The 22,924-nt window shown below is 49.2% G+C and overlaps 1 protein-coding gene across 2 annotated transcripts in view; it reads left to right on the plus strand.

Annotated features, from left to right (window-relative positions):
• Nucleotides 1–22,924, plus strand: part of EXD3 (exonuclease 3'-5' domain containing 3) — a 235,023-nt gene that overhangs the window by 76,411 nt on the left and 135,688 nt on the right. For both annotated transcript variants that reach the window (XM_075439348.1, XM_075439349.1), the window contains exons 13-20: nucleotides 4,964–5,102; nucleotides 5,451–5,664; nucleotides 6,436–6,545; nucleotides 8,516–8,726; nucleotides 9,837–10,003; nucleotides 12,391–12,561; nucleotides 19,245–19,298; nucleotides 21,030–21,161. In XM_075439348.1, the coding sequence (XP_075295463.1) occupies nucleotides 4,964–5,102; nucleotides 5,451–5,664; nucleotides 6,436–6,545; nucleotides 8,516–8,726; nucleotides 9,837–10,003; nucleotides 12,391–12,561; nucleotides 19,245–19,298; nucleotides 21,030–21,161 (1,198 nt within the window). The remainder of the gene's footprint in view (nucleotides 1–4,963; nucleotides 5,103–5,450; nucleotides 5,665–6,435; nucleotides 6,546–8,515; nucleotides 8,727–9,836; nucleotides 10,004–12,390; nucleotides 12,562–19,244; nucleotides 19,299–21,029; nucleotides 21,162–22,924) is intronic.

The following is a 22,924-nucleotide window of genomic DNA, read 5'->3' on the forward strand; positions in this document are numbered from 1 at the left end:
AACTACATATTTGCTTAAAATAATCTGCCATAATGCTTCCTTGGGGAGATACTTTTGCAAAAACTTCCTCCATTTACTCAGATCACATCTTGGCCATGTACATGCTGAATTTGCTTTTCATAAGCCTGCAAATGTCTGTGAAAGGTGCATTTTAAACTCACTCTTGAGTACTTAGGAGCTGTGTGAGATTGCTTCATGCTGTGTAGGGGTCTTCAGACTCCCTCTGCCAGATCGACAACGCAAGTGAAATGATGTGGGTAAGACCTGAATATTTTACTGAGTTGATTACACATCTGTCAGTTTTCTTCTATGTACTCTGCATCCCCCACTGTACTGTAATCGGGTTTGGTGCCTTTGAGCAGACTTATGGCCAAGAAAATTATTTTAAAGTTCCTTAAGTTTTTGTAACTGCATTTATTTTCTTCCTCCTTTGACAGCTCATAAGCCATTTTTCATCCCAGTCTGTAATTTTTGCCTCATCCAAAGCTTTCAGAAGTAATGGGAATTGTTGACATTTGGGGTCAGATCCCCAAAGAGTCGCATTAATTGAATGGAGATAAACCCGGACTCTCCTGGACACGTTGACTAAGTGAGCTTAAGAAGCCTTTAGCCCCCTAATCAGTCTCAGTCCCCTTTTCTTCCTCTAATGCAATCCCAGTGACACAGTGCCGCGGTTCCTCTCCTGCTTTGGAACCCTCACGATGTGTGCAGCAGATTAGCCTGCAGTAGCTGCAGTTCCTCCCCCGATGGGAGCTTCATCCTGCTGCGTGACCTGAAATAAGAGTACAACGGCAGAGGTACAAAAAAAGAATTGAAAAATCCTTATATTAAGAAGAGTTCTTACAAGTCTTTGGTTTCAAGTGCACAGGACTGTGCAAACAGCCCCCGTCGAGGATCTCTGTGAACCTGCTGGTGTAGGAGGAGCAGAGGGGAAGGATGGAGGCAAGAGCGTGGCTGGGTCTGGTTGCTGTGTGTAGACGAAGCTGTGCAAAGTTGAAGAGAGGCTCAAAATTTAGCAAGGCACATATAGCCACCTAAACTGTCCGCAGCTGTCTGATCCCTGCAGCAGGCTAGGTCTGGAGGAGTACCAGCGACTGGTAGCTCTAGTTCTGGGTGTTTTGCGCTGTGTCTCTTTGAGAAAGCGGCTCAGGATCATTCTATTCATGCAAGGGGGCTTCTTCCCATGCAGTTGCTCAGCTGCGCTGTACGGAGGAAGAAAGGCTGCGTTTGAAAGAATGACTCAATGCAAGTGATTTGCTGAGCCCAAGTAATTCACTTTATACTCACGTGAGAGATGGTGTATCTGCCATGCTTCAGTGGGTCAGTCCAGGAGCTGTTTAAGCCAGTTATTCAGAGATTAGCGGTGTTTGGCACCCTTTTTTAAACCTCTTTTTTCCTGCAGAACGGCCTGCGCGTATGCAGGCTACCTCAAGTCCTGGGGAGCGGCAGAGCCTGCAGATGGTACCGCGTGAGGGTCCTGTTAGGGTCTCACCCAGGACTCCACAGGAGATGTGGAGCCTGGGGCTGGAAGAGGTCTGGCTGGTAGAGCCTCTGTGCCTACACGTGTTCCCGAGCCGAACTCCTGCAAGGCTGCAGGCTACCACAGTCCTTGGGTTCGGAGTAATTACGCAGTCTCCTGGCTGGCCTGCTGCAATCAGGCAGCATTTTCTCGGCTCATTCATGTGCAGGAATTCATCTAACTGGATTCTGTGCGCAGAAGAGGACTTCTCCCTGAATTCTCAGTGCAAATGCAGGAGAGTTCTGGGCTGTGTGGTTGGAGTGCAGCATAGCTCAAAGCCTTGCTGTCATTCGAGGAGCAGCCACGTGTTTCAGGTAGAGTCAAGGCTTTTGTCAAAAACCGAAGCAAGGAAGCAGTGATAATTTGGGGGTTCTTTAGGACTCTTCCGCTGTTGTACAGATCAGTCACCTTATCCTAGGGTGTTGTGCTTGACTGGACTTGGCACCACTCGCCTGATGTCTTTCTCTTACCCTCACTGGTGAAATGTATTGGGTTTTTTTTAGCACAGAGACTGGTGTCTCTAGTTCAGAAGCCAGATTAGATTAGAGGAAAGTTTGTGGGAAAATGGTGACCACTCCTGAGAGGTAACTACTTACGACTTTGTGCAAGCTGACAGCCCGTGTCTTTAGCATCCTGCAAACGTGCCCCTTGAAGCCTGTAATAGGAGGCAGTAACTGCCTGTATGGAGCTGAACTTCTCAGTGTACACGATGGAAATCTGAACCTGATTTGAACCGGACTGTGTGTCCAGGAGGAGTTGATGGCATCGTACATTGCCTGTTTGGGGAGTAATAAAGCCAGGGGAAAGTCGATGATCACTGCTCCCTGCAGTGGGGAGCGAGCTGGACGCTTTCAGCGCCGTGCTCTTGGTGTGAGAAGCAGAGGCAGGGTCCCTCGTGGCGTGGCTGTTGCACGAGGCTGCGTGCCCCTGCTCATCTGCTGCCCGCCGTGGTCTGGGGCTCTCTCCCGTGGCTGCAGAACCTGCACTGGTACGCAGACAAGGTGGGTGCTTCCTTTTGCCTCGTGCCCTTAGTGCTGGACTTCCCTGCTGGTGTCGTATGCCAGAATGACGAACTCCAGCTAACAGTTAGGGTCTGTCGCTGGGTTAATGCTGACCCCTCACTGGGGGATAAGGAGGCCATTTTACGAAGACCGAGCCTGAGACTAGCTGAGGTTACCTGCTCTAACAGCTTTATCGTCAGGTTTGCTGTCTTCAACATTACAGCAAATTTTCATCTCCTGAAAGAGGTATTTGTGTAAAAACTGTAGCTTTCATAACTAAAAATCGTGGTTTTGCAGCATAGATGGGACTAACTTGAATTATGTAGAAGGTGAATGAGAGCGTGGTGTGTGATTATTTTTTAATGCTGATGATTCTGGGAGGGTCTCACAGATGACCTTGGGCAGCTGATGTACTGAGCTTCGTGGCTCTGATCTTCCTCCTAGTGCAGATGGGCACTGGTTCATGTTCAAGCTCCGTGTGACCTGAGGAAATATGACACAGCCGTCATCACCCTCGAAACACTGTCTGCAAAGGCCCACTTCTCCAGACAGTACATGGCTTTCTTGGAGCACAGGAAACTCTTGTCTGTCTAGGACTTGCTTCTCCTTAGCTCTGATGCATTGCTGGAGCTGCCCTCCTCCTGCCTCCCCAGGCTGCACCAGCCGCCAGCTGGGAGCCGGGAGGTTTTTGCCTGAGGTAGAATCCCTCAAAACACAAAGGGGCGGCTAACAGGAGGGTGAGTTAGCCGCAGATTCGGTGCATCTAGAAAGATAAAAAGCATCGCTGCATCTCTCTGCTCTGGGAATCCTGTGTCATGTCGGGGTGGAGTGAAGGCATGCCGATTAGGATGTGCTCTGCCGTTCATCAGGAGTTGTGACAGAGGAGTAAAACCCTTTGTGCCCCAGTTTACTCATCGAGTCAGGATACCTGGTGCAGTAGCTGCTGTAAAATCAGTGAAGCCATAGAACCTAATAAAACAGTCTGTCTGCCTTATTTATTGAGCTAACAAAGCAGCAGGTTCCCAGAGAGGGAGTTCACACTGTGGAGAACAAGGTGGTACCAGCGTAGAAATGACATCATCTCTGCCACTGGTCAGACCACATGCGGCTCCTGAGCTCTGCCGGTGAGAATATTCCTGGAGACCTGAGACTGCACACCTTCATTAAATATTTTACACAAATATTGACTTCCCCATGCACACAAACCCATGGAAAAGAGTGTTTGTACAGTGAAAGCTGCTATGCTACAAAATTAGTCGCACAGTCCCCTAAACATAAGGTTAGTAAATATTTTCTCAAATAATAAACTGTTTCAGGTCTCTATGGGAAAGAGACTATCCAGAAATTTGTGAGATGTCCAAAATAGCTGGACATTTTTTATTAGTTTCTTTCCCCTGATTGCATCATCTGGCTGGGACACCACAGCAATATGCTGACCTTCCAGTTGCAAGGCCATTTCGAGAGACTCTGCTGCACTTCGAAAGGAAAATGTGCTGTGTAAGATCCTGTTGTAGGAAATCAGTTAGCTCATTTCTGCAGGCATCTTCCGACATTCCCAGGGTATTAATACACAGATACTGAATTTCTCTGTGTGGTGCCATCTGAAACCCAAATGGAGGGAGTAGCACAGGTGCGGCACTCAGTTTGTGGGTTCACCTGGCTGTCTTCCCCTAAATACAGGAGGTTTGGAAACTTTATTTCTGAACTTTTCTTATTTCATTGCTGTGCAACCTTAGTGGACCTTTCACGGGGAGGGGGATGGAGGAGAAGAAGTTGGATAGCAACAGGGAGGTCCGCAAAGCCTTCCTAAGCCGTTGCACTATGAAATGATGAGAGAGACTCAACCATGCCCAGCTGGCAGTGATCTTAATGTGGAGCAGTGTGAGAGTCTCTTGCTGAGCCAGTTTATGCTGGGGGAAGTGTGAAGCTCCTCTTTGGACACAGTGCTGGTCAGAGATGACTTCTCTGTTGTGTATTACACCGTGGGAGCTAGCAGACTTCCATGTTAACCTCAAGGGCAAAAAGCAGTAAATCTAAAACGCGTTATCTCTGAATGTGGAAACAGCTGCCCAACTTTGTCATCCAAGTGGCATCAGTTCTGGGAAAGAGAGCTGAGCGTCGAGGACAGGGCTCGGGACGCTGACTACAGCAACTGCTTTGGTTTGGGAGTTCTCTGCGGCGTGCATGCGCATGGTGAGGTCTCGGATACAGTGCCATTTCTGTGACAGGAATAAAAAGAGAGGATGAGTCAAGAGGAAAGAGACTGTAATCCCTGTAATCTCACAGAGAAAGTGAGGAAGGAGAGGGTAAGAGAAAGAGTTGAGTGACATGGGGAAATAGAGGGCCAGGGTAAAATAGGTGTGCTAAGACTTCCCAGTGTTCCTCCAATCCACGATTTCCTCTCATTGCATAGCTTAAAGCTGTTGCCTCTGGTTCTGTGCAGGCTAGAAGAGGCTGCGAAAGCAGACAGTGATGAAGAGAGTAAGAAAAAGGACTATTACCAGCTTCCTATTCCACGGGCCAATATTCACCTCCTGCAGACCTGGGAAGAGACGCTGCAGTGCTGGGAGAAGGTGCTGCAGGTGAGTGGTACTCTGGTATTTACTTCACAGGGTCAAGGAGCAGCAGCTTCTTAGCAGGCTGGTACACGGGGCTGTCTGTGGGCCGCTGCCATCAGATGACTCTCCCTGGGTCAAGGACAGCTGCTTCCTTTCGGCTTGTCTGACTGGGAACACATTGGGAGTTGCTGGGCAAGGAGAGGTCCCTGCAGCAGTAACTCAGGTGTGCTGTGAAAGTTGCTTGTCTCGGTAGTATTTCGCAGAGTGGCACAGAGATGGCAAGGAAGTGCTTCTGTTGTGGACAGGGACTGTCCAGGCTGCTTTCAAGTGCAGACAGTCTCGAAGTGAAGGCAGCTTTTGTCTGTGTTGCAGCCTGGGCACGTTGTTGGCATTGACATGGAGTGGAAGCCTTCGTTTGGCATGGTCGGGAAGCCCCGTGTCTCCCTCCTTCAAATCGCTCTGAAGGATGAGGTGTTCCTGTTCGACTTGCCAAGGCTCCTTGAGCAAGCTGAGACGGAGGGTGAGAAGGAGAGACTTCCCCGTTTCATCCAGAAGCTCTACTCAGATGCAGCCATCACTAAACTAGGTAACATGCGTCTGTTCTCCCCTGCCTCGGGTCTTCACACAACTTATTTTGTCTGATTCCTAGGTCCTCTCGGGGCTGTCATTCTCTCAATACGCTTATCACAGCACCAGATTTTATAGCCCTGGGTATTCACATAGTGCCATGCCAGGTAAGCAGCGTAGCTGGGGATGGTAGAAATGCCTCCCCATTTCAGGTCAGACCCAAGTGTTCCAGTTTGGCCTCCCACCTCAGACTTGGGGTTGACTTAGTTCCACACCAAGCCTCGACGTGCACCCGACCTGGAGTGGTTTAGGGAAGTCTGCCATCCAGAGCTTGCTGGATTTGCTGGCCCTGTCCAAAGCCACTGTGCTGGACACCAGAGCTCTCCAGTTTAATATACCTGGGTTTAGATTCTGTTCGGAGGGTTTTGGCAGGAGTTGTTAAACCTGGAATTCAAGGGCAAATTTCATAATCCTCCAGTGCAAATTCTTGGGGGCTAAAGGCTTCACGTGGAGCTCCTTCTGTTTGCCTTCACTGATCTAGCAGATTTTAAAGAAATTGATGTTTAACTCAACTTTTTTCATCCACCTCTTCTTTCTGAGTCTTGATCTTCAAGAGTATCTGTGAGGAACAGGAGAGAAGGGAATCTACCTTCTTCTATCGAAACAGTCCTTGCACCAATGTTTACACATGCATTGTCAGCATTTGGACTCTGAGCTAGAAAAAAGCTGCAGTGCATTAACCATGATTTGAGTTTTCCTGTCTGTGTGATCTGGGCTTTTTTTTCCTCAGGTTATGGGATGTCTGGAGACCTTAAAAGCTTTGCAGCCACATGTTCTGCTTTGAAAGACACGGAGAAGCAAGCGCAAGGAGTGGTGGACCTACTCACAGTAGATAAACAAGTAAGGATGAACACATGAAGACATGGACAATTGTGTCTCCTGCGTGTGCTCGTAGATAACTGTCATGACTTCACAGCGTTGTCTTTTTGTACCCTGTATTGGCTGGGAGATGGCTAAATGACTGAGTAGACGCTTTTCACTGCTGGTTTCGAGGGGAATGTGATTCATCAACTGAAACGTTACAGCTTAATGTATCTATAACTTTTTTTCATAGCCTTTAGAAAAGCTTTGAAAAAGCAACTGAAATGGAGACATAGCTTCACTCAGCTAGGACGATGTTTCTGAGCACAAGGCATACTTGAACTCAGTAAGAGTAAATTCATGTAGAAACTCTGATATTCCAAGATCATGTGGTATTGAAGCAGATATTATGGAGTTAATGATTTGTAGAGAAGCTGTAATGTTTCAGGAGGGCTGCTGGTGGATCCAGCACAGGAATTTCTGTTCAGCTGAAGTACAGCTGTTGCTGGGTTAGCACACAGTAGTTTTTAGCAGTCTGCAGCAATGTTAAGGACAACCATTTCAATGCGTAAAATTTACAGAGTATGCGTAAGACTGTGGGTTGGGGTGAACCCTGAGCTTTGGGACTGGTAGCTTAACCTGGGAGGTGCTGCAGGCTCCAAAGTACCTGCCACCAGCTATTGACACCGCCCTGAGTGGTGCGGTCGACACGCCTGAGGGACGGACGGGATGCCATCCAAAGGGCCCTGGACAAGCTGGAGAGGTGGGCCCATGTGAACCTCATGAGGTTCAGCAAGGCCAAGTGCAGGGTCCTGCACCTGGGTCGGGGCAATCCAAGCACAAAGGCTGGGTGGAGAAAGGATTGAGAGCAGCCCTGCGGAGAGGGACCGGGGGAACAGGGGGGTGAAAAGCTGGGCGTGACCCCGCAGTGTGCGCTGGCAGCCCAGCAGGCCGACCATGCCCTGGGCTGCATCCCCAGCAGCGTGGGCACAGGGTGAGGGAGGGGATTCTGCCCCTCTGCCCCGCTCTGCTGAGACCCCCCAGGAGCCCTGCGTCCAGCTCTGGAGCCCTCAGCACAGGACAGAGCTGGAGCTGTGGGAGCGGGGCCAGAGGAGGCCCCAGCAATGATCCGAGGGCTGGAGCCCCTCTGCTGGGAGGAAAGGCTGGGAGAGCTGGGGCTGCTCAGCCTGGGGAGGAGAAGGCTGCGGGGAGACCTGACTGCGGCCTGCCAGGGCTTCAAGGGGCTTGTGGGAAAGGTGGAGAGGGACTTTTGACAAGGGCATGGAGTGGTAGGACAGGGGGTGATGGCTTTAAACTAAGAGAGGGCAGATTCAGACTGGATATGAGGAAGAAATGTTTTACGCTGAGGGTGGTGAAACCCTGGCACAGGCTGCCCAGAGAGGTGGGAGATGCCCCATCCCTGGGAACATTCCAGGCTGGGTTGGACGGGGCTCTGAGCAGCCTGGTCTGGCTGAAGATGTCCCTGCTCACTGCAGGGGGTTGGGCTGGATGGCTTCTGAAGGTCCCTTCCGACCCAAACCATTCTATAATTCTATTGCCTCAGTTTTATCTGAGAAATGGCACCTGCAGAAAGGTTGTTGCCCACTGTGGTACAGGAGAGCCTTTTCTCACTGGAACCAGGAGGAGAAATGTGCTGAACTACCACTGCTGTTCCTTTGCTGACAGCCTCCAGCACGGCTGAGCACCCTGCAGACCTCAAGAGAAGTCACAGTCACAGCCCCAGTGCTCTGCTGCGATGCTGGATGACGAAGCATTGTTTTTCCTTCCCTATGAAACGGATTTCTTTCCAGCAAGTGTGTTTGTTAAACAAATACCCAGATGCCGTATATATCTAATGCCAGCGCGGCCCTTGTCTGAGCCAGTGGGATTCAATGTGCCAGGCAAGAGATAAAATGATAGGGTTCCTCTGTGGCCCCACCCACTGGAATGGGAGGTGTTGCAGAATTTATTTTATAACCATGTGTTTTATGTCTTTTTCTTTCCATCAGCTGCAGAAGAGCTCCATTGACTGGAAGAAGGGTGGCCGGAAAGTCGATGTACTGTCCCCGGAGCAGAGCTATGAGGATAGAGGGTTCAGGCAGCTGGAGAAAGGACTCAGCCTCTTGGTGCAACATGTGCTGGGGAAACCTCTAGATAAAACAGAGCAGCTATCTAACTGGGAGAAACGGCCTCTCCGGGAGGAACAGATCCTCTATGCAGGTCTGGTCACCGACTCTGTGGCAAGGTGCTACAGATTGTCTGTTACAAGCTGTGTTTGTCTGTCGCCAGGAAAGTTGTAAAGTAGCAAATGAAGAAAATGGCTTTGCAGATGAGCTCCTGTTCAGAGAAGCCAGCACATGCTGTGTTTGTCCTTTTGCGGACATGGCTTTAATGGTTGAAGTTTAAACTGTCCAGTGATCCATTATTTCCATTATGAAAGAATTCCTGTGCTTTGCAGATTTTGTCTGATGAAACATCACCTCAGCGGAAACTCCTCTCGGTAACTGAAAGGAAGAAAGTCCTCTTCCTTCTGCCTCATTTCACCGCCTTTCTGGGGAACAAGCACATTGTTCGTTTGTCATAGTGAAGTGCTCATTAGAGCAGGGTTAAAAATGGGTAGATGTGGTGTCAGAGACTGCAGCACAGAATTGGAACTGTGAGGGACCAGGGGAGTTTATTGCTGATTACCCCAGAGTCAGAAGTCTGGGTCTAAATCTTTTCCTGGGGCATCAAAGGACAGTCTGCTGGAGTGAACCAGCCCTTTGTTAAATTCAAGTATCCTTGAAGCTGACGCAGTTCCCACAAAAGTTAATCACTAGGACTTGTAAAACTGGCTTGCAGACTTAGTTCCCGTTGCAAGGAGCAGAAGCCGCATGGCAGTGCGTGTGGGCAGGTGGTTGCAAACGACTCGGTTATTAGTTTTTAAGATACTACATCTAATGGGTAAGTTACCTTCCCATAGCTGAGATGTGGTAATAAACCGTGGGCAAGCCGCTGCTCAGTAACAATGGAATGTAAAATCGGTTGGCTGAAGCTGTCTTACATGGTGGGTTGAACAGCGCGCTACATCTGCATTACGTTGGAGTCGGAGACAGCAGCTCCTCTGAGAGACAGGAGCTCCCTTGAGCTCCTCTGCCCTGACTCCTGGTGAGCGTGTGCTGCTCACTGAATCAGTGAGAGAGTGCAGGGTATGATAGGAGTAAGCTGGAGCTTCACAGGTTGTTTGCATTCAGTGGCATTTACAAAGGTGAGGGCTCTTCCTTGCATCAGGAAAGCCTTTGTTTTACCGTTGAATGAAACCAGCTGAGGCTCATATTCCCTTTTTTTCAGCTTCGGATGCATACTGTTTGCTGGAGATCTACGAGAAACTCTGTAAGGATCCAGCAAGCTTTGGTCTCAGTTCAGACCTGACTGAGAGTCTGGTGGGAAAACCAGGCATAAAACCCAGGGCAAAGAAGCAGCTGAATAAACAAGAAGTACCGTCACCTTCTGGACAGGTTTGTAAACACCTTCAAAGAGCTGCATGTTGCTCAAGACCCCTGCAAATCATATGTTGCCTTGTCTCTCAGTCATGCTATTAGCTATGCATGGCATGCCTGTTTGCAGTCCGTTCTCAGGACTATTGCAGAAACATCTCCCTTGCTCCTCCCCCTTACTGGTAAGATGTGCTTTCTCCTTTGCGTGCCTTGGTTCAGCTTTCACTGCAGTTTTAGGTTCGTCTTCACAAAATGTTGGTGCAGATCTGTGTGGCAGAGTCTAGCTAAACTTGCTGGTAGCAATGCTTCTTCCATGTTTCCTCAGTGGGGTGGGTTTGAATTCCGTGGCTTAGGTGTTGCATCAGTGAGGTTTCAAACTTCCTTACTTTTGCTTTTAACTGAGCTTCTACACTTTGGTTTCACATTTGGAATGCCGCCTTTATTGTGTCTGAGTAGAAGCCAGCAAAGTTCAAAACAAACAGTCGATGTCTTTCTGCTGATGGCTTGTCTCTGTCTGCCTGCCCACCACCCCATACTCCGTGCTTGGCGGTGTGTGGCGTGGCAGAGCCTTAGAACTCCGCTGGCCGTAACTTGGAGCTGTGTGACTCTGCCTAAACATATTGGAATGTGGCTGGTGCCTCTCTCTCAGTGATCGAGTTCTACTTTTAAAATACAGCCATCCTGTTGTTTATGCACCTGTGAGAACATCAGCAGAACAACAGTGGTGTTCGTTAGCTGAGAAGACTCACTCTGGCTGTGTGTCCTTCTGAGTGGTCCCAAGCACATATTTAGCTGCTGAAGTAAATACTACCTTCCATGGCGGGACTGAGATGCTGTTGATCATGGCCACCTCTTCAGGATCCTCCTTATCAAGTGTGTGTAAATGTGCAATATCCATTAGTCTGAGTCAGGCAGTAAAACACAAAGCTGCTCGGTAGTTTCCTACACACTCTGTGTTCATGGGAATATGGCATCTTACAACAGAGCTGACTGGCTGCTGCAGAGATGGGAAGAGTAAGTACTTCAGGCTTGAATTACCTTGTGAACTCACGGGTCATCTTTGTGTTCTTTACAGTCAGATTCATTAACCAAGAGGTAGTTGGTAAAACCTGGACTGGGACTCAAAAAAGCAGACTTCTCCTGTCTCTGCGTCCTGCATGGCTTGAAGCTCTCTTGCCGAGTGTTTCCTCGTCCGCTGTCTGAAGTGGGGCTAATGACACTATTCTCCTTCATAAGCTTTTTGCTCTCTGCTGGCATGAAACCTGAGAAAAAAAGCTACGTATGACATTGCTGGCCATTGAATAAACACTAGCTAAGAGCCAGCTGCTGCTCCTTCACATCTGTTTGACCAGAAGCAGCAGCACAGGGTTAGCGTCTTCCAACTACCTCAACACTGAGGGCTCAGCTCGCTCCGTTATCACAGCACTCTGATGTCTCAGGGCACAGCTGCATCCACCAAGGTCCTTGCAGGAGCTGGTGACAGTCCAGTCTGCCCAGTGCTGCAGAGCTCTGAGTGCGTGTACCGGCTGCTGGGAGGTGCAGCATCACGCAGCCTGAGCGCTCGGAGCTCAGCTGGTTCACACGGTCAGCCCAGGTGTAGGTGCGTGGTGTGCCACAGCATTTCCAGGCCCGAGTTAACTCCTGCACAGCGAAGCTGCAACGCTGCAGTAACTCTTGGGTCCCAAAGACGGTGTAGCCCTGCACGGGTGATGGCTGTGTCCTTCAGTCATCCCAGCTGATTCAGGTTCCTGGAGGCAAAGCTGACCGTTGGAGGTTCCTTAATAACTTCCCTTCTCCCTGAATTTAGCTATTGTACTTCTGGGAGCCTCCCAACGACAAAAGTCTCCAACTGCAGGAACTCCCCCAGCAGCAGACATTTGAAATAAAATAAACAGAATTCGGGCAGGGCCTATTTTTAAACTTCCGAAGATAACAAAGCTGACGTGGTTGCTTTGTCTACCTGTTTCTCCCTCTGTCTGTCAGATCCCCTTCCCAAACCATAACTTTGGCACGTGTATGATAATTGCAGTCTGATTCGATAGGGGAAGAGCAGTCTTGAAGATGTGTTTCTGCGACTTCAGGAAAATCAGTGACCGTGCAGAGCATGGCAGGCCAGGTTGGCATTTCTCCAGGGAAAGGCTGCAGATCCCCGCTTTGGCTGGCCAGTGAGTGAACGGCTCGTGCAGTATGAGCCCCATCACGTGCTGCCTCCTGCCCAAGTGGTAGGTGGGCGATGCAGAAGGACGTGAAGGAGGAGCTAGAGGTGTTGCAGAGCATGGGGGAAACTAATACAGGTGGCAGAGAACAGATGGGGTAGTCATAGCGGGTGGATGCAGGGAGGCAAAACGCAAACGTGCTGCACATCAGCCTTCTGTTCTGCTGCTTACGGGTCTCTTGCCTTTCTGTAGCAACGCAAAGGATCTGATAAGGAGAACTCGTGTCCCCCTGCTCCCATCTCGGCGAAGGAGTTCAGCGTGGTCTGCGATAACATGCTGCAAGGCCTCGGGCGCTATCTTCGCTGCCTTGGTGTAGATGTCCAGATGCTGGAGAACGAGGATGACCATAGGAAAGCTGCTGAGGTTAGTCATTTGTGTGTGTGCGGTCATAGCTCCCGTCTGCACCCCTGAGTAACCGCGCTGGTTAGTCACTGGTGCCAAACAGGCAGCGGGCGGGCAGGGGCTGCCCAGTGCATTCCTCCTCCGGTGGCCCTGCTCAGACCCAGTTCTCTGGTCCAGGCCAAGAAGCTGTGCCACGTGGCAGCTGGTATCAGCTAGTCCCTACACCGTGTGAGTTTGCTTCTCCATTCCCAGGAGCTGGGAGGTGAGCAGGGAGCGCTGTGATCTCAGCCTTATTTGTGTCTGTATGTGCGTGTCATTGACACCTGGGATGTTTCAAGTCATTAGAAGAACACAGGCGGAGCGTAAAGATGTGACCTGCAGTCTCAAGTGTCTTTGGCGGGGAGGTGGTGGTAGATTTGCAACAAGACACAAATCAGAGAAGGGAACCCAAATTCGCTTTGGTTCCTAATGGATTCCAGTTTGGGCTTGCAGGGAAGGTATTTGCCTGTCTTGTGCCTGGGTCAGTCAAGCAGAGCCATAATCAGAAGATGGCTGTTCAATATGAAAAGAATGTCCATAATAAATAACCTTACAATGTCCTAGCTGGCTGCCACCTTGTGAGATGACTCAGAGGTGATCAGCCACAACTTACAGTGGAATATTTGGGAAAGGAAGAGTCGCTGACCTACATGGGGACAACGAACATTGATCTGGACTCCCATAACAACTTTGACCCCCTGCCTTTCAGGGGAGGGACTCATGCTTCTACATTTCAGACATACTTCTACTGCGCCAGAAATGGAGATATCCAGCCCACACAGTGTGTTGCTATCAAATGTGCGCTGAGCACCCGGCCTGGTGCACAGGATGTTTCCTCTTCAGATGTCTGCTTGGCCTGAATCCTGGGCAGGCTCTAACTTCTGCAGAAATAATTAATATCTCATCTCTGCCAAACTTGCACAAGTCATTTAAACAAACAAGTTCTCACTGCCTCCCCCCAGAGCCCCGTCTCCGCTTCTCGTCCTGATACCTTATCGTGCTGTGGACAGGATGTTTTACATTGCTTTCTCTATGGTGACCGGACAAACATCCTTTCACTATCAGAAGCCCTTGGAGTGTTACTGTACTGCAGAGCCCTTGATCTGTGCTTGGATAATCGAAGATAAAAATAGACTCCTCCCACCGGGCTTTGTATCTGGCTAGTCCTGATTTAATAAAAGTTGAATGTTGATGACCCTACACCCGAACACTTGTAAAGGCTATTGTGAAGGCAAGGAGAAGGTTTGGACCCTGGTCACTTCATATAAGATGGACAGTTCAGGTGTTGTCCCAACACAGTCTCAAACCAGCGTCACCAGGAGCACGTAAGTGTGTACAGAGTTAGTGTTTGTTCTTCGTTAAAGTCATTTCCCTAAAATGATTTGTCAGTCAGATTACACATCTCCTTGTGCCAAGAACTCCTGAATCACCTGGCATTTGCTCCTTGTTGTTCTCATTCCTATTGCTTGTTAAAGTGACTTCAAATATTGGTAGGCAGATGGGTCGTCTTCTTCACCCTCTGTTATTTGAGATCAGCCTTAAAAGCCTGAGAGCTTTGTAGGTTGTGCTTGGGCAGCTATGGATATTTTTTGTTTTTTCTTTTAGACTAATGCGTGTGGCATTAATTGGTTTGAGAAACCCCCTTCCCAGGCTAAACTTGAGCTCTGTGTCCCGTGTACTGCTGTGTGTTGTGCTGCTCTTATTGGCTAAATGTTTTGTCTTGGACAGCAGTTGGTAAGTTTATCATGTCAGATCTGCAATCTCGGATCTGCCAGCCCATGAGAGCAGGACCTCTAACACCACAAGCCAGCGCATTCCCCCGTTTGCCCATACTTAGCTGCCGTGAGATGACACCAGTTTGCATTCTGTGTATTTAATGGTGCCATTTAGTTAGGACTTGACTGGAGAAGGGCCTGGTTAGAAATGATCTGTCATAAGCGCAGACACAGAAAATCTTTAAAAATGGAAAAATAGTAGAAATTCATACTGCGAATTTCTCTGGTTAAGTCTGTCCTCATGCTGAAGGCAAAGAGCTCACAGTCCGTCCGTACAAAAACATTTTAGCCTCTGTTCGTGAGCAGGAGCCTCTCTGGGAAGAGCAGCTTTGCGTCCAAGTCCGGGTGCCGTGTCGTTTTCCGAGGCTGCTCATTCGGCGGGGTGGCAGTAACATTTTTACTGCGTTGTGCTTAGACCCTAGCTGCTGTAGCGCGATGCACGCCAGTGTTGGGCAGAGCGGGTGTGCAGCTGGGGGATGAAATCTGTACCAGATGTGCTGGACGAGCTCCTTTACCTGCCTGAGAGCAGCCTGTGAACTGAGAGCCGGGGGATTCGCCTTCTGCTTTCCCTGGAACACGTCCGTGCCTGGCAGCACTGCTGCGGTCCTGCGCCTCGGGAGAAGGCCCTCTGCGGGGCTGTGGGCAGTGGCCCAGGCTGGCCCAAGCCTGGCTCCCTGCGGTGTGACAGAACAGGGGGGCCTCTCCTGAGCAGGGCTGCGTGCATCCAGCCATCCTCAGCAGGGGCTTCTGACGCCAGCCAAAGGCAAAGAAGGACTCGGTCTGGTAAATAATGCGGAGATTTGATCTCCCTTAGGCAGCATCCTTCTGTGTGTGCAGCTGCCATTTGCGTTTTGCAGCCGCCCTTTGCATTTGTGCTTATTCCTATAAGCAACATGTTATTTCCAGTTAATGCTTTTTTCTTTACTTAAATCACGTCCTATGCCTGTTGTGTTTCTAGTCAGGTCTTCCACCTTGTCTTCTGCAAACTCCTCTTTGTGGAGGGTCTTAAACCTATCTTTTGGGCCTTCCAGATGGATAACTGGGAGGAGGTGGGAAAGTTTCAGTGGATGTTCCTCTTCTCTCTGCAATTTTGCAGAGTCAAGTAGAGCAGTGGGGAGCTTCTCCTACTAACCTGAGAGGATCACCCACCAGCCTGAAGTGATTATAGTAGGACTTGCAATGTTGTGCTTCAGGAGTGGAGCAGAAGCTTATGAGAAAGTTTTGGTGGTTGCTTAGGTCGCTGAATTCTCAGAAGAGACTTGGTGGAGTCTCAAAGCCCCTTCAGTTGAGTTGTGGGTTGGTTTATTTTGTTTTTTGACGCACTGTGCTCTAGGTCTTCAGAATCATCCTCATCTCTAAGAATGATTTGCACACTAAGGCAATCCTGGTATCTTCTGAAGTGTGATAATATCCAGGAGGCTGGTACAACTGGCTGCTTGCAGCCCATGGTGCAGAAGGTTCCCTGGCAAGGTTACACCTACTCCCCCCAACTCCAGGTGAATCAGCGTGTTGGAGAGGAGGGCCAAGCTTGGATGGATCTCCGGAGCCAGTCAGACCAATGTGCACCTGGACCTAAATTGCCCTGGACTGGTTTGGAGCCGTGGGACACAAAGGGGACTTCTAATACTTCAGAAAGCAGAGCTTCGTGCAATGGGGGAGTCTGATCTCGTCTCAGCTTTGAATGTGCTTTTCCTTATTTTTAGTGTAAATGACGTTCTTCAGGTTTGCTAGTCTTTTTACCTCCCCGTCAGTCTGCAGAGTAAATTTGCAGAGGACAGCTGAAAAACTGTTCTGCCTTGAAGATCAAAACTTGGCTTTTGGTGTTTGGTCAGCAGGAGGAGAATGTCTTGCATTGGAGACCTGGATACAAATGGGTCTACATGAAGAAACAAAATTGGGTCAGTGGTTTTGGTCCCATACTTAAGGCCACATTATGAAATCATGCAATAATTCTGTGCAATTTATGGTTTTGGGGAATGCTGAAGAGAAGTCGAGGGTCAAAATACCAGCAGTACAGCAAGTGCACTGCAGGGCTGGACCAAGTGTGTTCTTAGCTATTAAGCCCTTCATTTACTGTCTGTTTTAAAAGGCTCTGAGATAACAGGTAGGGGCTTCCGGGATGGATTGAGGTTTGTGATCCACTTCCCCAGTAGATCCTTCTCCGTGTGATTTCCAGCACACATCCTGGAGCAGATGCTTTCTGTCCGCTCCCTCTGTCTGCGCTGGGCCCTTGCCGTGGGGCTCAGGATGGCGGCTTCGCCTCTGCCCTGCGAGGGGCTCACAGCTTTTCCCGGGGTGCTGCCTTGCCGGGGGAGCGCTGCGCTTTGCCTCTCCCCGGACGCGTGGCGTTGCCCATGGTGTGTCATGTACGGGCTTGGCAAATTTTAAACTACAAATCTGCAGCCTTGTGCTGCTGTTTCTTTGGCCTTAATTCAGGATGCTCTAGGTTGTCACGAATCATTCTGCTGCTGGTGCTGGCGTCGAAACACAGGAGGTCTCTCTGCCCCCTCTCAGCAGTCGTTGCCCTTCCCGGTCTCTCTTGTAGTAATTCATTTGAGTTCGTTCCTCTCTGCAATATGAGAGTTGGCTGAACAGACAGACACGTTAAGGGCTAAATAATAATACCAGGTTATTAGGGAGTGCTTTCTCTCCAGAAGGCCTTAGCCTTTTCCAGAGGAAGTTGATATTATCTTTTTAATAGATTGTGAAACTGAGGCCAGTGCCCTCTCGGCAGCACTGGAGATGGAGCACAAGTCCCTGACACCCACCCCAACACACTACTCTGGCCGTTCTTTTCCTTTGATTTGCATCTCCGAGCACACATGTCCCGGGTGGTCCCAGAACTGCCTTCCGTTATTTCTTTTGGAGGAAAAGAAGGAATTGTGCCCTTTTCTTCAGCCCGTATCCTCCGTGGTTTCAGTCAGATGTGTGCTATCACACGGCTTTTCTGGCTCGGCGTGCTTCTCCCAGTCGTTGTTCCAGAGGCGGAAAAACATGCTGGAAGAGTTATTGCTTTTCTCCTTTTTATTTGATGTTCTTTGCCTGTCTCTGCAGAGCCATTTAGATAAGGGGATTTATCAAGCTTGAACTAATTAACCCTGGATGCAGGAAGTCAGAATGGAGTGTTCCAGCTGTGAAAGCCTTAGCCTTACCCTGAAGCGCACGTGGGTCTGAAGGAATTTCTCATCTCTCTTCCCCTGTTGGCAGATCACGGGGGTGAACTTTTGCTGTGGCCTTGCTGGGCTGCTCTCGCTGATGGGCCGTGAGGGTGGTTTGTTGGCAGGGCTGTTCAGTAACCCAAACTGCATGTAGTAGGGTTGCATGCAGCACAGGGTGTCTCTGCTGCCGCTTCAGGGTTCCTATTCTTGGAGATTTTTTTTCCGTTGTTGAGAGGGAGGGTTGATTTTGATAGAAATCCGGTAATTTTGCCTGTAGGAAGATGCTTTAGAGGTCGTTGCCAGTTGCTTTCTCAGCACAGAACTGGCAGCCAAAGAGGGACTGCAGAAAAAAGAGAGAAAAGCGGCTACCTGAAAGGTCAAGATAGGAGAAAAATGGTTGCTTAGCAGACTGCAAGGGGAGTTTGTGCCTTTAGAGCCTTCTGCCCCTTGTTTCGTGTTGCCAGAGGTCCAGTGGGTCTTAGGAGAATAGCTGTCCAAGACAGAGTTTAGGAATGGTGGTTTGGTTTTTTTGGCGTTCCTTGGCTGTGCTTGGTGGTGTCAGACTGTCTGGGAGGTGCAGCAGGACTCTGATCCCAAACATGTCCTCCTGCCAGGGTTACAGAGATCCAGAGAGAGCTTCTGAAACTCTGATCTGGATGAGAGACCTCCGTGACGCACATCTGGAAACAGTGACTAATGAGAGGGCCAATCCAAGCTGGAGAAGAGGAATAACCTCGTGCCTACCTCGAAGTGCCGATCTCTCGTCAGCACTGGCAGAGCTGAAGTGCTGGTTCACATGTGGGAATCCTCCTGTCGCTACGGCCGTGAACCTGGTTCCCTCCTGCGGGAGAGGCTGAAGGGATGGCAGGGAGGGAGGGGTGACATTTAATCATAGGAAGATCAGTCACACTTTCATCCTCGTGAAGAATTGCAGTTCCAGATTTAGTATCTCCTTTTGGCACTGAACCGTTTGGAAGTGTCTCTTACTCTGTTGCGAAGGTCAGAAGTGCGGGGAGCGAGTCCCCTGATAATTCAGCGCAGACCTTTCCCCTGAAGGACAAGGCCTCTGATAAAAGCGCAGGATTGCGAGTCGGGAGGTGATAAACTCGAATGGAGACATTCTCTGCAGCCTGGAAAGGGTGCACAATTTCTGTATGTCTGCTCTTGGGCTGCTGGGAGAATAACACCGTCTTATCTTTAAGGAGCGGAGTGAGCTGTTAATGCCTGTGAAGTTTGCAGACACATTTAATGGTACATTTTTTTGCTGGAATTACCTGCTTAGGTTATCTTTTCCTTTCTCCCCTGTGCATTGCTGTGCAAGCAGAACTGCTTGCTTCTTTGTGAACCAGAATGGGGAAATAGAAATAGTCTGGGTTAACGGGGGGAAAAAAAGAAAAGGAAGGTTTTTGGTCGGATTATTTAAAGGTAGATCAGTTTCCTGGGCCATCTGCAGCGCAGATGCACAAGCAGCTTGTTCCAGCACACGTGAGGCCAGGCGGGTGCTGGCAGAGAGGGGCCGTGGAGCCAGCGAGCGATACCTGGAGCTGCTGTTGCTGTCGAGAGCCTGTTGCCGAACCAGACCCAGATACTCTGGGCCGTGTGTGTGTGTCAACACCGGGGAGAAAGACTCGGTACCGCCCGCGCGTGTTCGCTCTGCTTTGACTGAAAGGCGAGCTTGAATCCCGTGGTAACTTCAGCTCATGTTCATGAGGATTTTTACTGTTTTTTCCAGATTGCCCGACAGGAAGGAAGAGTCATTTTAACCTCTGGACTCCCGTACCAGACTGTAAGTGTTCAGAGCTTCTGGCATTTTTCTGGCATTGTATCATTGCGTGGTCTGGGATGCACAGTGTAGAGAAGAGGAAAAGTCAGATGTGAAAGCAACAGCTGGCTTGGCTTTTTCATGTTTTCTGCACTAAAAACTACATTAAGGGTCTTGAGAGGTTTGCTGTTCTGGATGACCAGAGCTCGGGGTGAGATTTCTTTTGTCCTCAGTACTGCATCATTAGGGAGAGCGATTGCTCTCCACTGGGGGCGGGGGGTGGAAATCCAGCCAAGCAATCCAGAACAAAGTGTTTCTGTTGGCCTCACTGGCAGGTGAAAGGCAGCTCGATTCCCATGCTTTTTATCACAGAGATTCTTGTTTACTGACTGGCTCCACACTGACATAGTTTCAACACTTAAAACATTTCTTCAGGCTTGGAAGGGAGGGGATGGAAGCCACCAAGCATGGGTCCCGATGGAAGCTGTAGAGGTTTTGTGTTCCTACAGATACACAAAAAACCCAAAGCAAATCCCAGCCCTACCCTCAGCACCAGATGTTCAGAGCCCTTCATGAGACGCTTCAAAACGGGGTGTTGGTGGGAATGTACGGCACCTGTCAAGTCAGTGGTTGCAATGTTACGAATCAATGCCTGAGGCAGGTCCTTTGCACTTTGTTATTGCCCAAAACTTCATTTGGAAGAGTGAAACTATTCTCGATTACACACATGAGCCAGAGTGCAGGACTTGGTTGTTACAAACTGTCAGTATAAAAACTCCCAACTGCTCGAACAGCTAGTTGGAGTGTTTGTAGAATGTAGATTGCTGACTTCCTACATAATAGCTGAGCACTGAAGAAAACTCCCCCCATGATGAGACAGAGTGAGGCAAGTGTAGCTGTGCCGCGGTACAGCTTCCTTATCCAGACTGTGGTTCCTGGAGCCTACAGCTGATGTAATAGGTAATTCAGCACCCAGCATAATCTTATTTGGCAAAGCTTTCACTTCAAAGTACTGCGCAGGAATTGCAAAAGGAAAATAACTGCTTCCCAGTGTACAGTACTGTCCTGGGAAATCTCTGGTTCCCGTTGTTCCTTTGCCTTTCTGTGCCCTACGCGAGGACGGGATGGCTCTCCTGGGCACCTTTACTTGCAGGTGGCTGATCCCACCTCACTATGGGTCCTCTTCATGCTCATAAAGATGTGTCTGGAGCTTCCCAGTGCTTGTTTCCAGATACATATCTCTGCTAAGTGTGGAACAAACAGCGAGGGAGGGTCCGCAGCAACACCTTTAAACACACTGGCCACCAGTGACCTCCGGGTGATGAGCTGTATAAACTGGGAGGGTTGAAGCGGCAAAACTGTCGTCGGACACCACCTCCATCGTTGTGCTTTTGCATACTGTGTGTTCTGGCCAGCTTTCATGTGAACGCTGTGATTAAACTCAGTTTCCTCTTGCTACCCCTGTCAGCACCACACCACTGAATTACAAGTTCAAGGGGACTTGGGCAATCATGTTTCATATAGATGTGTGAAATGCTGCGGTGCTTCAGCAGTCTCAGAGCTATTGCAGCAGTGGCGAAGTGTTAAATTACCAATTGTGCTGGTTAGATCAAAATTTAGACTGTAAACACATACTAACTCCAAATGTTATTTGTAATTAAAACCAAACCAAGTGTATTAGGAGAAAACCCACAGATCGTGATGCATGGAGTGCCTCATTTGTTGTCTTTTCGGTTTATGACTTATCTTGTGCAGCTGCAGTCCCAGGTCGGAGAAGGAAGGTGTTTCTCTGTGAACTGCTCAGAAAAGGCAAAAGAACAGGCCCTGCAGGTTCTGAAGCACTTCAACGTCCAGGTCTCCCTGGCAGATATCTTCAGCCGCTGCCAGGTAGGACAAGGCTTGTTTGAGTTACCGTTCATGCTCGCTCGCCGTTCCGTGCACAGCAGGCCCTGCTTCAGCTTGTTGGTCTCGCGCTCAGTGTCTTGTACTTGGTTCCCAAGATTTCTGCTTGAACTTTGGCAGCATCTTGCAAGGCTGTGAGGCATTCGGAGTGTGCTAACATCCGTCAGAAGTGTTGATGACTAAGTCAGGAGAGCGGAGGCACTGCATCTGCAGCTTGGTGGAAACTCCGCTGTTTTTCTGATTTTTGGTACTTGGCATGTGTTTTGGCATTGGCTGTCACAGTTATGCTCTCTGTGTTGCTGCGTTCTCTGTCTAGGACACATGCTGTTTTAATTATAAACCAAGTTTAATTACGGCTCTTTGATTCTGATAACACTTAATTACTTTAATGGGAGGATTGTTTTTTTTTAGGACCGTATTTTTTTTCAGGAGCTGTTAGGTTATTTCATGTCCATGCTAGTTGATGACTCCAGATTGTGTTTGGCACTGGATATCTGTGAATTGTTTTTAAGAAGAAATTTTAATTGCGTTAGCTCAAATCTCCATCTCTTCCAATTTCACTGTTGTGTTTGTTACAGTAACACGCTGAAACCTATCCCTTCAAAAACTGTAATATAAACCAACTTGCGACTTCCAACATCTCTCATCTTATCAGTGTTTAAAGAAAGAAAAAGAAGAAACTGCAAATCTGGCTAGAAAAGGAGCTTTCTCTTAGGAATGGACACGCCAGCTGAACGCTTCAGTGAAGTCTGGCTCCGTGCCTTGTGGTCGAGCTCGCGGGGTCTCCTGGCCTGGTGGGACTGCGCAAGCGGTGCAGGAGCAGCGATGGCTTCGGAGCAGACGCACCAGAGAGCGTTTGCTGGGCCTCTGCTTGTGTCTGGTGTCGGTGGCTGAAGCTGTGTCTGTAACTTAGAGAGCAAGGGAGAGTTGTCCAGCTCTGCGGGTTGTCTGGGAGAGGAGAATGAGGTAACGCCATGCAGATTGGGCCGACGTATGCGTTGATCTTCCTTCAGGATAAATCAGGATAAATTTAATATATCTTCCGATACAAGATACTGCGTTCGGTCTCGCGGTTTTGCTGTTCCGAGGACAGATTGCAGTTGTTATGTAGTGTCGTGCAGCCTTCTTTGCTATTTTAAAAAAGCCTTAAAAAAACCTTGTGGATTCGCCGATTCCCTGGGATCCCATAAAATAGCGATGTTCTTTCTGATGGTCGTTGAAATACCACAGGAATAAGCACACATAAAAAACCATGCTGCAGAGAGCGGTGATATCGGTAAGAAATGCAGAAGGCTGCAGCATGCGATACGAAACTGACCCCTTGTCCATGATCTGGAGTCTGGAACTGTTTAACTCCATGGCTTTTTAGTACGTGCTGTCTTAGTTTACAATATAAATAGGGGTAATCAGTCTGGCTAGGAATATATACTAAGTGTTCTCTTACTTCCAGGAGAAATCCCTTCCCTGTAAGTTGTGGTGGTGGAACAGCTGCGTCTCTGATACCGCGAGGCATGGGAAGATGCTAGCGCTTGTCAAGTTGCGCTGCGGTCTGAATCGTATATTTACCTACATTTAAGGCTCTGGCATTTTGGGGCTGATTTTGTTCAGCTGTCCTCTACAAACTGTGTGAGCTTCACAAGTATGTTGCTGCTGCTCTCGAGGAGAATCCAAGCTCCCAGAGCCGTGCGTGTCCGGCCGCTTCGCCCGGGGTGCCGCTCTCCGCAGGCCGGTGTGCGGGGGGAGCAGGG

The sequence above is a fragment of the Opisthocomus hoazin genome, chromosome 19 (genome assembly GCF_030867145.1).
Source record: "Opisthocomus hoazin isolate bOpiHoa1 chromosome 19, bOpiHoa1.hap1, whole genome shotgun sequence".
Classification (NCBI taxonomy): Eukaryota; Metazoa; Chordata; class Aves; order Opisthocomiformes; family Opisthocomidae; genus Opisthocomus; species Opisthocomus hoazin.